This window comes from Erinaceus europaeus, chromosome 1 (genome assembly GCF_950295315.1).
Source record: "Erinaceus europaeus chromosome 1, mEriEur2.1, whole genome shotgun sequence".
Lineage (NCBI taxonomy): Eukaryota > Metazoa > Chordata > Mammalia > Eulipotyphla > Erinaceidae > Erinaceus > Erinaceus europaeus.
In genome coordinates this window covers 4,866,766-4,879,739 of record NC_080162.1, presented here as the reverse complement: position 1 = coordinate 4,879,739, position 12,974 = coordinate 4,866,766, and the positions used below count along the sequence as shown (strand labels likewise).

At 39.2% G+C, this 12,974-nt stretch overlaps 1 protein-coding gene across 2 annotated transcripts in view; it reads right to left on the bottom strand.

Annotated features, from left to right (window-relative positions):
* PRKG1 (protein kinase cGMP-dependent 1) overlaps nucleotides 1-12,974 on the bottom strand; it is a 1,377,090-nt gene that overhangs the window by 215,346 nt on the left and 1,148,770 nt on the right. For both annotated transcript variants that reach the window (XM_007520749.3, XM_007520748.3), the window contains exon 7: nucleotides 6,920-7,014. In XM_007520749.3, coding sequence (XP_007520811.1) covers nucleotides 6,920-7,014 — 95 coding nt within the window. The remainder of the gene's footprint in view (nucleotides 1-6,919; nucleotides 7,015-12,974) is intronic.

Here is a 12,974-nt window from a genome sequence, read left to right as displayed (position 1 = left end):
ATGAATTTGTTCTCACATGGTACAATATCTCATCTCCTGTCCCCAAGAAAGTTTTAAGTTTTGTTTTTGTTTGTTTGTTTGTTTGTTTGTTGTAGAACACTTTCAAACTGCCAAATCCTTTTCCTAATGGTTGTAGCATTTTAAATCAGCACTCCATAAAAAGCCTATCTGGTACACATCCTCCTTAATACTTAATATGCTTAATGATTTAAATTTTATATATCTGAGTGTCTATTGTGGGGCTTGGTGTTTTTTTTTTTTTTCTTCTTACTAAGACTAAACATGGTAAGTGATTAAAAAAATTTTTTTTAATTTATTTACTCCTTTTTGTTGCCCTTGTTGTTTTTATTGTTGCTGTTGTTGTTGGATAGGACAGAGAGAAATGGAGAGAGGAGGGGAAGACGGAGAAGGGGAGAGAAAGACAGACACCTGCAGACCTGCTTCACCGCTTGTGAAGCGACTCCCATGCCAGTGGGGAGCCAGGGACTTGAACCGGGATCCTTACCCTGGTCCTTGCATTTTGTGCCACCGATGCTTAACCCACTGTGCTACTTCCCTGACTCCCAGTGATTTTTCTTTAATAGAGGCAGGTGGAGAGAATGAATGGGGACCACAGTAGTGAAGCTTCTTTCATTGTGGTGGGAGCCAGGCTTGAACCTAGGATGTGCACACAGACAAGCAGCAGACTATCCAAATGAGACAGCCCACTGGCATGGTAAGTGAGCTCTTCTGTGATATTCATACTCAGTTTTTTTTCTGAAATGGTAAAAATGCCTGTTTGAATCAAGTGGACATTAGAAAAAAATATGGATGATTGTCTCATTAATGAGATTTAGGATTCAATATGTACTCTAGAATAAAATTGTTATTTTCTTTTTCCTCTGGATATTTTATTTATAAATGTATTCAGTCTTGGGAGTAAAATCATTTCTTTCCCTAGTCAGTATATATGGTTAGCAGTAACAGTGCCTACATTTATTATGTCTTCTTTTACAGATTGTTATTTTGGTATGTTCTGGTACCTGTCATATCTCAATATATTATTTTTTTAAATTGTCATCAGAGTGATCACTGAGGGTTGGTGCCTGTACTACAAATCCACTTCTCTAGATGGCCATTTTTTTCTTTATTTTTTTTTCTTTCATTTTTTTCATTTGATGAGAGAGAGAGGGAAACTGAGAAGAGAGTGGAAAAGACAGAAAGAAAGAAAAAGAGACACCTGCAGACCTGCTTTACCAATTGTGAAGTGTCCACCTTGTGAGTGGCCTAAATCCAGGTCCATGAGCCTGGCTCAAATCCACTCAGCCAGGTGGCCCACCTGCCCAGCCCCCTCTATCATTTTTCACTTAAACCCACAAAAAAAGAGGCTAATTAACTTTCTCAAGATCATAGACCTAAGGAGAGAGTATGAGTAAACATAGGTTTCTGGTTCCAAAGCCTGTGAAATTGCCTTGGGCTTATTCACTTTTGTGTTAACAAAATCTGGGCTCTGATAGAGGTGTTCAGTATGGTAAGTACTTGCTGGAGTAGCTCCCAGAGAGAAGGGTCCTGTTGACAGTAATCTGTTACTAAATGACACCATTTAGAGGGGTGACCCAGGGCCAAATTTGGTGCTCAGGACTCTGTTTCACTTGTAAAGATGCCAGATCTCAAGAGAAGTGACAGCTGTGGCCAAAGGAAACTTAATCATCACCAAGTTCAAGTGGTTCATCTTAGAGAGATTCATCAACGTAAACTAGATTGCCCAGAGTCACAGAGGTGACAGATACTTGTCTCAGAACTGAAGTGCATTGCCAATTATCCCAACGTCATGAAGTCTTAGTTAATTGTTCTTGTTCGTAGAACATTTGTGGGGAGGGTGACATGATATTGATGATGATGTTGAAAACACATAAATTTTAAGCCCAGATTTAAATTCTAAGTACTTGCACCAATATGTTTTAAGTATTCCCATGATCTCATCAACTAGAAAGTTGGGTATTATCGTGATATTAAATTCAAATGAAAGAACTTCTCTGGGTATCATAATTAATAAAATAAAAGACTGAATTTCAACCTAAGGAAATTCAATCTGACTACTGAACATCTGAGGGCCAGGTGGCAGCCTGATTGAGCCTGATTGAGCACACGTGTTACAATGTGCAAAGAACCCAGTTCAAGCCCCAGGTCCCCATCTGCAAGGGGAAACCTATGCTGCAGGTGTATCTGTTACCCTCTCTGTCTCCCCTTACCCTCTCAATTTATGGCTGCCTCTGTGCAATAAACAAAGATAAAAATATTTAATTGTTGGGAAATTGTGCGGATGTGGCTGAGCTCGGCAGGGCTCACAAAGCACCCTGCATTTCTGATACTATGGCCTATCTACATAATCACTATGTTGGTCATCATTTCTCCTTTGGCTAATTCTGCTTCTAAAGACCTCTTCTGTTTGCATTCGTGTTGGTCATCACTTCAGGTTCCCTTGCATTGCCTATTGCTGTGACCTATTTACATAATCACTGTCTTGCCTGAGACCTGCCCTGCCTGCAGGGTATTGGTTTAATCCCCACTGCTTAGATGGAAGCTTTCTATGTTCTGTTTGTGCTCTTTTTTTGCTCCGCCCCCTCTCCTAGTCATTTCCTTTCCCCTTGCCACTTCCAGTGAAGAGATACATAAAAGGCGATGTATCTGATCAATAAAAGAGGGCATATTGCATTCCCGCTCAGCCATGAGTTCCTGGTAGTCTCTCTCCCACCCGAGAAGCTAGCCTGGCATCATTGTTTTGCCTGAAAGACCCCCACCCATTCCATTCCTTTGATCTGTCTTCTTTCTACCCTTGAAACCCTCCCTGCCTTCAGGGTAATATTAATCCTACCAGTTAAAACCCTCTCAACTGTTGCTAAGGAAGTTTCTACCTTCCCAGCCCCTTTTGCCTTTCTCTACCCCTTTCCTAGTGATTTCCGTTTCCAACTTGCCACTTCCGGGTTTGCACTTTAAAAGCCTGGGCTCTCTGATCAATAAAGTACTGCATTGTCTCGCCACCGCGTGTCTGTTCCTGAGTCATCTCCCTCACATCATTGAGTGAGTAGAAGCCCAGGCTGGCTCCAGTCCAGTTCTTTCCAACCCAGAGAGTACGTGCCTGGGAGGAGGTACCCCCACACTAGCCTGGCATTTCACCTCATGCTTTTGGACACATTAAGGGGAAGAGTAGGGGGAAAGAGGCATTAAGTCACATTTCTCAAAGGTCCCATGTAGTCTTGCACATTTCCCATTTGCACAGATGCAAAGTGTCCATGTAATTTAGAATCTGACATCTGATACTCATATGATGATTCCATGCGATTGTGAGTTGGGTACAGAGCCTGGCTCAATGGTATTTCAGGTTGCAGATAAACTGCCTAAACCTTGAGAATGTCTCCTGATTTAGAGAGAAATACTTCTTTGCTCTGGAAGGGCATAAGCCTTGCCATTTCTGAGGCCCAGGCTTGTGTCCAGCTGCTACATGGAAAGGGGACATGCTATGGGTCTGGGGGAAGGCCAGGCCCTGCAGAGTCTCCATCTTCCTGTCTCACTTCTTCTCTATCTAAATGCAAAAGTAGCACAGGAATGGTGAAACTGTGCATATTTAAGGACTTGACTCCAACAATTAGAGGTAGGTTTTTTTTTTCTTTTTTTTTTTTTTTTGTAGAGTAATGCCCCCTCTCTGGTGTGGATAATAAACATTATTATAACAAATGTGCATTCCGGACCCAAAGTCCATTTCATGATGTTCTTCATGTGAATGAGATAAAGTGAAAACAAGACACCTCATGTTTTTCTAACAATTTAATGCCCTCTATTAACGTGTGCACATAATATCTTTTATAGATGGCTTGATAGATGACTCTACTGTCTCCACCTAGCAGGGGAAATGAAAGATGCTGTTACCTTTAGAGGCAGAAATATATAAAGGATCTGAAATCTAGGTACTGAGATCACAGTACAGCTAGCTCTGTCATGGAACTAACTACTGTGAATTTCACCAGTAATACTATTACCAGGCAGCCTCAAACTTTAGAAGAATAGTGAATGATTTATTTAAATATTAACAGCTTAGTAACAGTTTACTCTTCTGCTAGATGTCCTCAGGAGAACAAAATATAAATTTATAGAAATATATAAATAAATACATATATTTTAATTGTGACAAAGCATCTGTTTGAACTACTGTGTCGTATACAAAGTGACAATCATGCTTACAATGTACCAAAGTAAAGGACTCTGGGGTGGGGGGGGTGCAGGTCCTGGAATATGATGGCAGTGCAGGACCTAGAGGGGTAGAACTATCATGAGGAAAACTGAGAAATATTACACACATACAAACTACTGTATTTTACTGTTAACTGGAAATCATTAATCCCCCAATAAAGGGGAGGAAAATGATTCTTACAAAATGTATTCTCCAGGTTTCAAAATCAACCATGTGGTCTGCAAAGAAACACAACTACTACTGAAAAGAAGATACAGTTGCCCTCTAGACTTTTAATCCTGATATTTGAACAACAACAACACAAAGAACAGGTTATTTAGAGGAAATAAGTGCGACAAATTAGCGTGATTAGTAAACAATCTAAAATTTCATGTGAAAAACTGACATAGAAAAAAAATAAGAAATGATATAGATAGCAAAAAAAAAAAAAAAAGAGTCCAGACACAGGACATCAAAAGATTAAAACATGCGCTGGTAAAATCACTCTGAGAGTTTTGCCATGTGTAGGTTCAAGTCCTGCACCACCTCTTAGGAAGAAGCTTCAATGCTGTAGCTTCTTGCATTCCCTCTCTGCTCTCTCTACATCTTTGTCTGTCTGTCTGGAAAAAAAAAAAGTCATCCATGAGTGGTGAAGCCAGTTGTTGGAAAAAAAAAAAAAAGAGTAAAAAGATAAGATTAAAATGTTAAAAAAAAAAAGTCAAAACAAATAGGATGGGTTGTCTAACAGGCTCTTTATTTAAGTCTAGGTACAGAGACAGCACTATATTTAGTTTGTAGAAATCATACAAGAACACCTCACTGGTCATATAATTTAAAAAAAAATGTTTGAGGGAGTCAGGCGGTAGCGCAGCGGGTTAAGCGCAGGTGGCGCAAAGCACAAGGACCGGCATAAGGATCCTGGTTCGAACCCCGGCTCCCCACGTGCAGGGGAGTCGCTTCACAGGCAGTGAAGCAGGTCTGCAGGTGTCTATCTTTCTCTCCCCCTCTCTGTCTTCCTCTCCTCTCTCCATTTCTCTCTGTCCTATCCAACAACTGCAACAACAACAACAAAAAAAAATGTTTGTTTACGGGACTTATTTTAAAAAAAGTTACAGCATCATGTTTCTTATTTTTAAAGCCTAGTGTTTTTTTTTTTCTTTTGAACCAATAGAAAAAAAAAAACACAGTTATGAGCTGGCCTTCAGGAAACTCTGTCCTCATTACATAACACTTTCAGTATGTTGCTAGTTTTACTCCTTATGAACTCATTTACATTACCTCACTGCCTGCCCCCAGTCAAATGAGACCGCAGCCCTTAATCTAACAGCAGACAAACTTAAGTAGTGAAAGTCACCAGTAGAGGAAGAATCTCGTATTTGTTTGTTCCTAGTGAATTATGTCATTCAGCAAACACATGTTGAGTAATGAATACAGATACTGAACATCAGAGGCACGCCAAATGCTGAAGCTTAAATCAGAAGATACTTGGGTCTTCATCCCTTGGCCAAGCGAACACATCTGTCTAGAGGCATGCCATCACGAAATGAGACATTGCCGGGGTCTTAGGAAATAAGATAGCAAATTTGACACCGTGGTAACAATTGCTCAGGTCTCCAATAATGGGGTACTGAAAGAAAGTTTAGTCAACATTAGGAGAGTGTTTGAGAAATAAAATCAAATGAAGAAAACAAAAAAAGACCATTGCATGGTGTGTGGTAAATTACTGACCACTTGTAAGACAGCTGGTAGAGTACAAAGCTATGTTGAGTAGTGTGTACACACATTCAGAGAAAGAGAGAAAGAGTTATAGAATCAGTTCATATCAGTGACCTTGGATGAATTACTGCAGTTTCTAATAGGATGAGCTATAGAACTCGGGTGGTTGGAATCACAGAGAATTATACAGGTAAAAATACTTCATGACTTATATGACAACCCAATATTTTTCCAAAGTCTAGGCAAAGAATGTGCTTTCTCCTTTGAGGTTTCCAATTCCAAGGAGAATGTCAGTGAGCTTACTTCCCTGTCAAGCTCCTCTCCTTCCTTACACAGCCACTGCCACACAACACCACTGCTGACAACAGCCTCTCAGAAATGGACTCCACAAAGGTTTCGTGCTTTTCTGATCTGCACAATTTACACAGTTTACACAGTCATACAAAGGTGATCTCAAGCAGTGGCCTTCCTATGAGTCTGAGTGATTATGAAAACTGATTTTCATAGTATGAAAACTGATGGATGTCATAAGCTTAGCAGTGTCTTCTCTTTTAGAATCTTTACACAGATTGTGATTAAAAGACAGTCAATGAGAAATTCATTGATGTAAATATTGACTGTAGAAATCAATTCCATTCCTTAAATAAGCAAATTACAAGTCTAAATGGAAATAAAATCATCTAGAGCCTGTGTCTGATTTTATGTAAACATAAAAAGTCTATTTTAATAGGATCTCAGAATTTGAGGTGGTGGGCAGTGGGATGCTTGGTAAAACACACAGATTACCAGATGCAAGGATACAGGTTCTAGCCCCTTGCCTCCGTGTGTGTGGGGGGGGGGGGGGTGCGGGGGGGGGGTAAGGGAGTCTTCATGGGGTGGTAGAAGAGTCCTTATTTCTGTCTCTCATGTTTTATCAAAAACAGAAAGAGAAAAAAAATTAAAGCAGGACTTGATATAAAATTCAACTATTAATTATGTAGGGAGTATTGTACTTACCCTTGAAGAGCTTTCTCTCCAAACCAATCTCCTTTCCCTAAAGTTCTGAGAAAGATTGGATCTTCACTGGGTGAATCTTCCCGAGTGACGTTTACCTACAAGGAAAACAATAAAAATCACTGCCTGGCCTGACTGGAAAAATGAACAGAATACAACAGTACGAACTGCAGTTTTTATTTATTCTGTATGAAATTGATTTGCATGTAGAAAAAGAATTTATAGAACCCACCACTGAAAAGGACTGACAGTAATATAACTAATCCCTATGCAAGCACCAAACAGAACTCCACATATTTTTATGCTTTCAAGGAATAATACATTTGAGCATTTTAATTTCATTTTATTTACCTTTATTAAAGTCTTTGCCTCCTGTGATACAACCACTACAACAAATTTTGTAAAAAATTCTAATTGTTTTATGTGTCCACATCCATGTGTTTATAATTACGTAGCCATCATAGTGTCTGCATCATTTTGAAACTTACATTTCCCTTAACATTGTTTCAATTACTGGCTTATTCCAAGATAAGCCAGTCAAATGTAATGTCTAACATCCTATTCTGTTCCCTTCTCCCATACATATTATTTCCTTTGAGGTGGAATTTTTGCATGTCTTCATATTTTATTGCAATTAACATATCTCCACACACATGTGCATATACATGTAAATTTGTTGAGGATACACCCATTAATTTTCTCAGGGAACACTCACCCTCTCTCTATAGGTCAGTCACATTTTTGTGAAAACTTTCTGCAGGTCTGTCAAGAGCATTGCCCTCATGAGCTAATCAGTTTATTCAGCAGAATTTCTTTTTTTAAATGGTCTATAAATTACTCAAGGATGCCATCTTAATAGATAGCGTGACTTTCAAAGATACAGACCACCCTTTGCATTTTCTACAATTTATACTAAGCACAAAATACCGAGCTAAAGCTTATTTAAACAGAAAAGCTTCATGACTAACAGTTCCTAGACCATCCAGGCTGGGGACTTGGGTAATCCTACACATGAATAAAGACAAAAGGAAAAAAAATGTAGTTGTGTGTTAATTCCCTTTACTTCAAGCTCTATCAATATTCATAATACTGTCTGTGTGTCCTCCAAAAAAGGTTAAACACTGAAAACATCACTTACTTGGAAAATGTAATGAAGTAGAAAAACTAATTTATTGAGACAAAGCCGGACACTTGGAGACATTTAATAGATATCATGCTTCACATTTCTGAATTTACAGGTTGGGAGTCAAAAGACTAGAATATCTTTAAGTGTTCAGGATGTTTGTACAAGGTAAAGGGAATTCAATTATTGCTCTCCAGTGATCCATTTGATTCCTCCTACACTCTGTGCTTCAAAGCCACTGGCATGCAGTTTTGAGCACTCCGCCCACTATGCCTGAGAGGCACCTTTGTATGCTGATGAACGTTTTATAGACTTGAGTTGGAACACCCCAGCCCAGTGATTCTCAGAACTCAGTGGGATGAGTGTAGGGAATGAATGTGGTCAAGCACACCTTATGAAATGTTCTTCCTCTCCATTTCCCCATTTTGATTCCTCTGTCCCCATCAATAAGTGAATTAATTAATTAGTTAATTAATTAACTAATAGCACAGGTTCAAGTCCTGTCCCCACTACACAAGAGAAAACTTGTCTGCTGGGTGAAGTTTTTCCTTACTTCCTGACTGTCTCTGTCTCAGTCTCTCTCTTTCTTTATTGGAGGGATTTGTAATTTGCAGTCGATAGTCAAATATAGTAGTTTCTTTTCTTTTTCCTTTTTTTTTTTTGCCTCCAGGGCTATTGCTGGACTCTCAGTGCCTTCACTTGGAATCCATTGCTCCTGCAGACCTAATTCACCACTTGTGAAGTAACCTCCCTGCAGGTGGGAGCCAGGGGCTTGAACCAGGATCCTTGAGCAGGTCCTTGCATTTGGTAATATACACACTTAACCCAGTGTGCCACTGCCCAGTTCCCTGAAATAGTTGTTTATACATGTGTAACATTTCTCAATTTTCCACATAACAGCCTAACTCCCTCTAAATCCTCCTCTGCTATCACGTTCCAGGACCTAAACACCTCCCCACCCTCCACCCTAGCGTCTTTTACTTTGGTGCAATACATCAACTCCAGTACAAGTTCTGCTTGTTTCCCTTCTGATTTTATTTCTCAACTTCTGTCTAGTGAGTGAGATCATCCCATAGTCTTCCTTCTCTTTCTGGCTATTCTCATTTAATATGATTCCTTCAAGTTCCATCAAAGGTGAGTTAAAGAAGGTGAATTCACCATTTTTAATAGCTGAGTAGTATTCCATTGTATATACAGACCACTACTTTCTGAGCTACTCAACTGTTGTTGGACACCTGGGTTGCTTCGAGGTTTTGGCTGTTACAAATTGTGCTGCTGTGATCATAGGTATACACAAATCTTTTTGGCTGATTGTTTTTGGTTCTTGAGGATCTATCCCCAGGAAAGGAATTGCAAGGTCATAGGGTAGGTCCACTTCTAGCTTCTGAGAGTTCTCCAGACTGCTCTCCACAGGGGTTGGACCCACTGACATTCCCACCAGCAGTGTAGGAGGGTTCCTTTGTCCCCATAACCTCTCCAGCATTTGTTGCTGCTGCCTTTTCTGATGTCTGACATTCTCAGAGGGATGAAGGAGCTTCTCATTATTGTCTTTATTTGCATTTCTCTAACAATCAATGACCTAGAGGCTTTTGTTTGTTTGTTTGTTTGTTTTACATCTGATGGCCTTTTGGTTCTCCTCTATGCTGAATTTTCTGTTCATATCCTCTCTCCATTTTTGGATGGTGTCATTTGATTTTTTGTTGTTGAGTTTGGGGAGCTCTTTATATATTTTGGTTATTAGCCTCTTTTCTGATATATGCCATATAAACATCTCCCATTCTGCATTCCGTGAGGGATCTCTTTGTTTGGGTAGTGGGTTTTTGTTGTTGTTATTGTTGTTGCTGTGCAAAAGTTTTTTTTTTTTTAATTTGATGTAGTCCCATTGGTTCATTTTGTTTTAGCCTTCTTTGCAATTGAATCCATATCATTAAAGATGCTGATAAAATCTAGATAGAAAAGAGTTCTGCCAATATTTTCCTCTCAGTATCTGATAGTTTCCGGTCTAATGTCTGAGTCCTTGGTCTGCTCGGAATTGACTCTTGTGTCTGGTGAAATGTAGTGGTTCGGTTTCATTCTTCTGTATGTTTCAACCCAATTTTTCCAATACCTCTATTAAATCCCATTCCACTGATATGTCTCATTTCAACCCCATGTCACACCGCCTTTTTAAAAAATAATTTTATTTGTTATTAATAAGTTGGTACTAGATAATAAGATTATAGTGTATAGTGCCACACTACACCCACCACTAAAGTTCTGTGTTCTCACGATCTAACTTCCCGAAGGTAATCACCAGAGTTATCACAGGGATTGTTTGCTTGCTTCTGTTTTGTTTGGACTTTTTTTTTTCTTTTTTGGCAAGTTCATGTAAATCAGATCTCCAGATTCCACAGAGGAGTGAAACCATATGGTAGCTGTCTTTCATCTCTTTATTTATTTTACTAAGCATAATTATCTCTAATTCTACCCATTCTACCCCAAAGGATATAATATCATCTTTTTGATTGCAGAGTAATATTCCATGGAATATATATCCCATAACGTCTTTAGCTAATTATATGGTGATGAACATTTAGGCTGCTTCCACTTGTTGGCTGTCATGACAGCTGTGAAGAGGAGGCTGCACACATCTCTTCAAATTAGTGTTTGAGTGTCCACTGGCTAAATAACTAAGAATGATATTGCTGGATCATAAGGCAATTCCATTTTTATTTGTTTAAGGATTCTCATACATCTTCCCAAGGGGCTATACCAGTCTGAATTCCCACCAGAGTGGAGCACAGTTCCCTTTTCTCCACAAGTCTCCACCACCTGTCCTTCCCTGGTTTGCTGATGTTGGTCATTCTCTCAGGTGTCACCACGTCTTGATTAATATAGCTTTGTATGAGAGCCTGAATGCAGGAAATAGGACTCCTCTGTACTTGTCCTCTTTTTTAATAACATCAAAATTTCAGCAGTAATCTGTGGTCTTTTGCTTCCTATTCTATTACTGAAAGTGAGTTTCTCCAAGACTGGGGTCCTCTTACAACCCCTGCTCTTCAGGATAAAGTTAGACACCTTAGAAATGTTTCCCTCTAGGAGAATCTCTTCAACAAATGGTGTTGGAAAAAACAGGTTGAAATGTGCACAAGAATGAAACTAAACCACTATATTTCACCAGACACACAAATACATTTAGGATGTTAGAACTTAAACTGTCAAATACTTAGAGGAAAATACTGGCAGAACTCTTCTCCTTATAAATTTTAAATACATCTTCAGTGAAAAGAAGACTAAAAAAAAAAAATAAACCAATGGGACTACATCAAATTAAAAAGCTTCTGCACAGAAAAAGAAACCACCACCCAAACAAAAAGACCCCTCACAGAATTGGAGAAGATCTTCAGATGCCATACATCAGATAAGATAACCAAAATATATAAAGAGCTCACCAAACTGAAAAAGGTAGCAGCAACAAATGCTGGAGAGGGTGTGGGGTCAAAGGAACACTCCTGCACTGCTGGTGGGAATGTAAATTGGTCCAACTCCTGTGGAGAGCAGTCTGGAGAACTCTCAGAAGGCTGTAAGTGGACCTACTCTATGACCCTGCAATTCCTTTCCTGGGGATATAACCTAAGGAACCAAACACAACCATCCAAAAAGATCTGTGTATACCTATATTCATAGCAGCAAAGTTTGTAATAGCCAAAACCTGGAAGCAACCCAGGTGTCCAACAACAAATGAGTGTCTGAGCAAGTTGTGGTCTATATACACAATGGAATTTAATGCAAGTGAAAATAAGCTTACATTCATAGACCTACAAAAATGCATATGGCTTTAAAACATTATAATTCTACAACATATTTTCATTCATATATATATATATATATATATATATATATATATATATATATTCCCTTTTGTTGCCCTTGTTTTATTGTTGTAGTTATTATTATTCTTGTCATCATTGTTGGATAGGACAGAGAGAAATGGAGAAAGGAGGGGAAGGCAGAGAGGGGGAGAGAAGGACAGACACCTGCAGACCTGCTTCACTGCCTGTGAAGCGACTCCCCTGCAGGTGGGGAGGCAGGGCTCGAACCGAATCCTTAAGCAGGTCCTTGTGCTTTGCGCCACCTGCGCTTAACCCGCAGCCCTACAGCCTGACTCCCTACAATGTATTTTCCTGATTGCCTAAATGTAAAGTTTTATTACTTTTTCTTTCTACTTTTAGCTCAGTTTCTACTTTGTGATTCTGAGACAGTAACAATACTATATCAATATATTTTATTTTATACCATATCAATATATTTCATTACATAAAGAATAATTATTGGTATAATTAATGCATTAAGCTACCATATGGTGAGAGTCAGACATCTGGGCCCTAGTCCCTATATACTGTCACATGTCTCCTCTACCAAGCACACCACACTCGGGCTCTGAGTCTAATAGAATCTACAACGTCTTTTCAAGAATCCCCATCATGTTCTAAAGGAGTTCAAGTGAACTGAAATTTTGTGGTGTGATTTCTATACTGCTTCTGTTTACACATGTTACACATTTTCTAAAGGAACATTAATGCCTATTTTCAGTAGAAAAATGGGGCAAACAGCAGTTTCTTTACACAGTGCTAGAACTATCTCAGATTCTGTTGGGTATCTTCTAATTCTGCTTTTAAAAACCCCTTCTGTCTCATTTGGTTTAAATCCCCCTGGCTTCTGCTTAACCATATGCCTATATAGGGATTGAATTGATCCCATTCAAAGCTTTGGTCTATTTACATAAATCACTTTTACATTTACATAAAGCACCACACTCCCTCCAGGGCATTGGTGGTTTAGTGGTAGAATTCTCACCTGCACTGCCCCCTCTCTTTGTCACACCCTGATCCTCTCCTTGTCACACCCTGATCTTCCACCAGTCACTTTTCTCTCCACCCTCTGCATCACATCCTG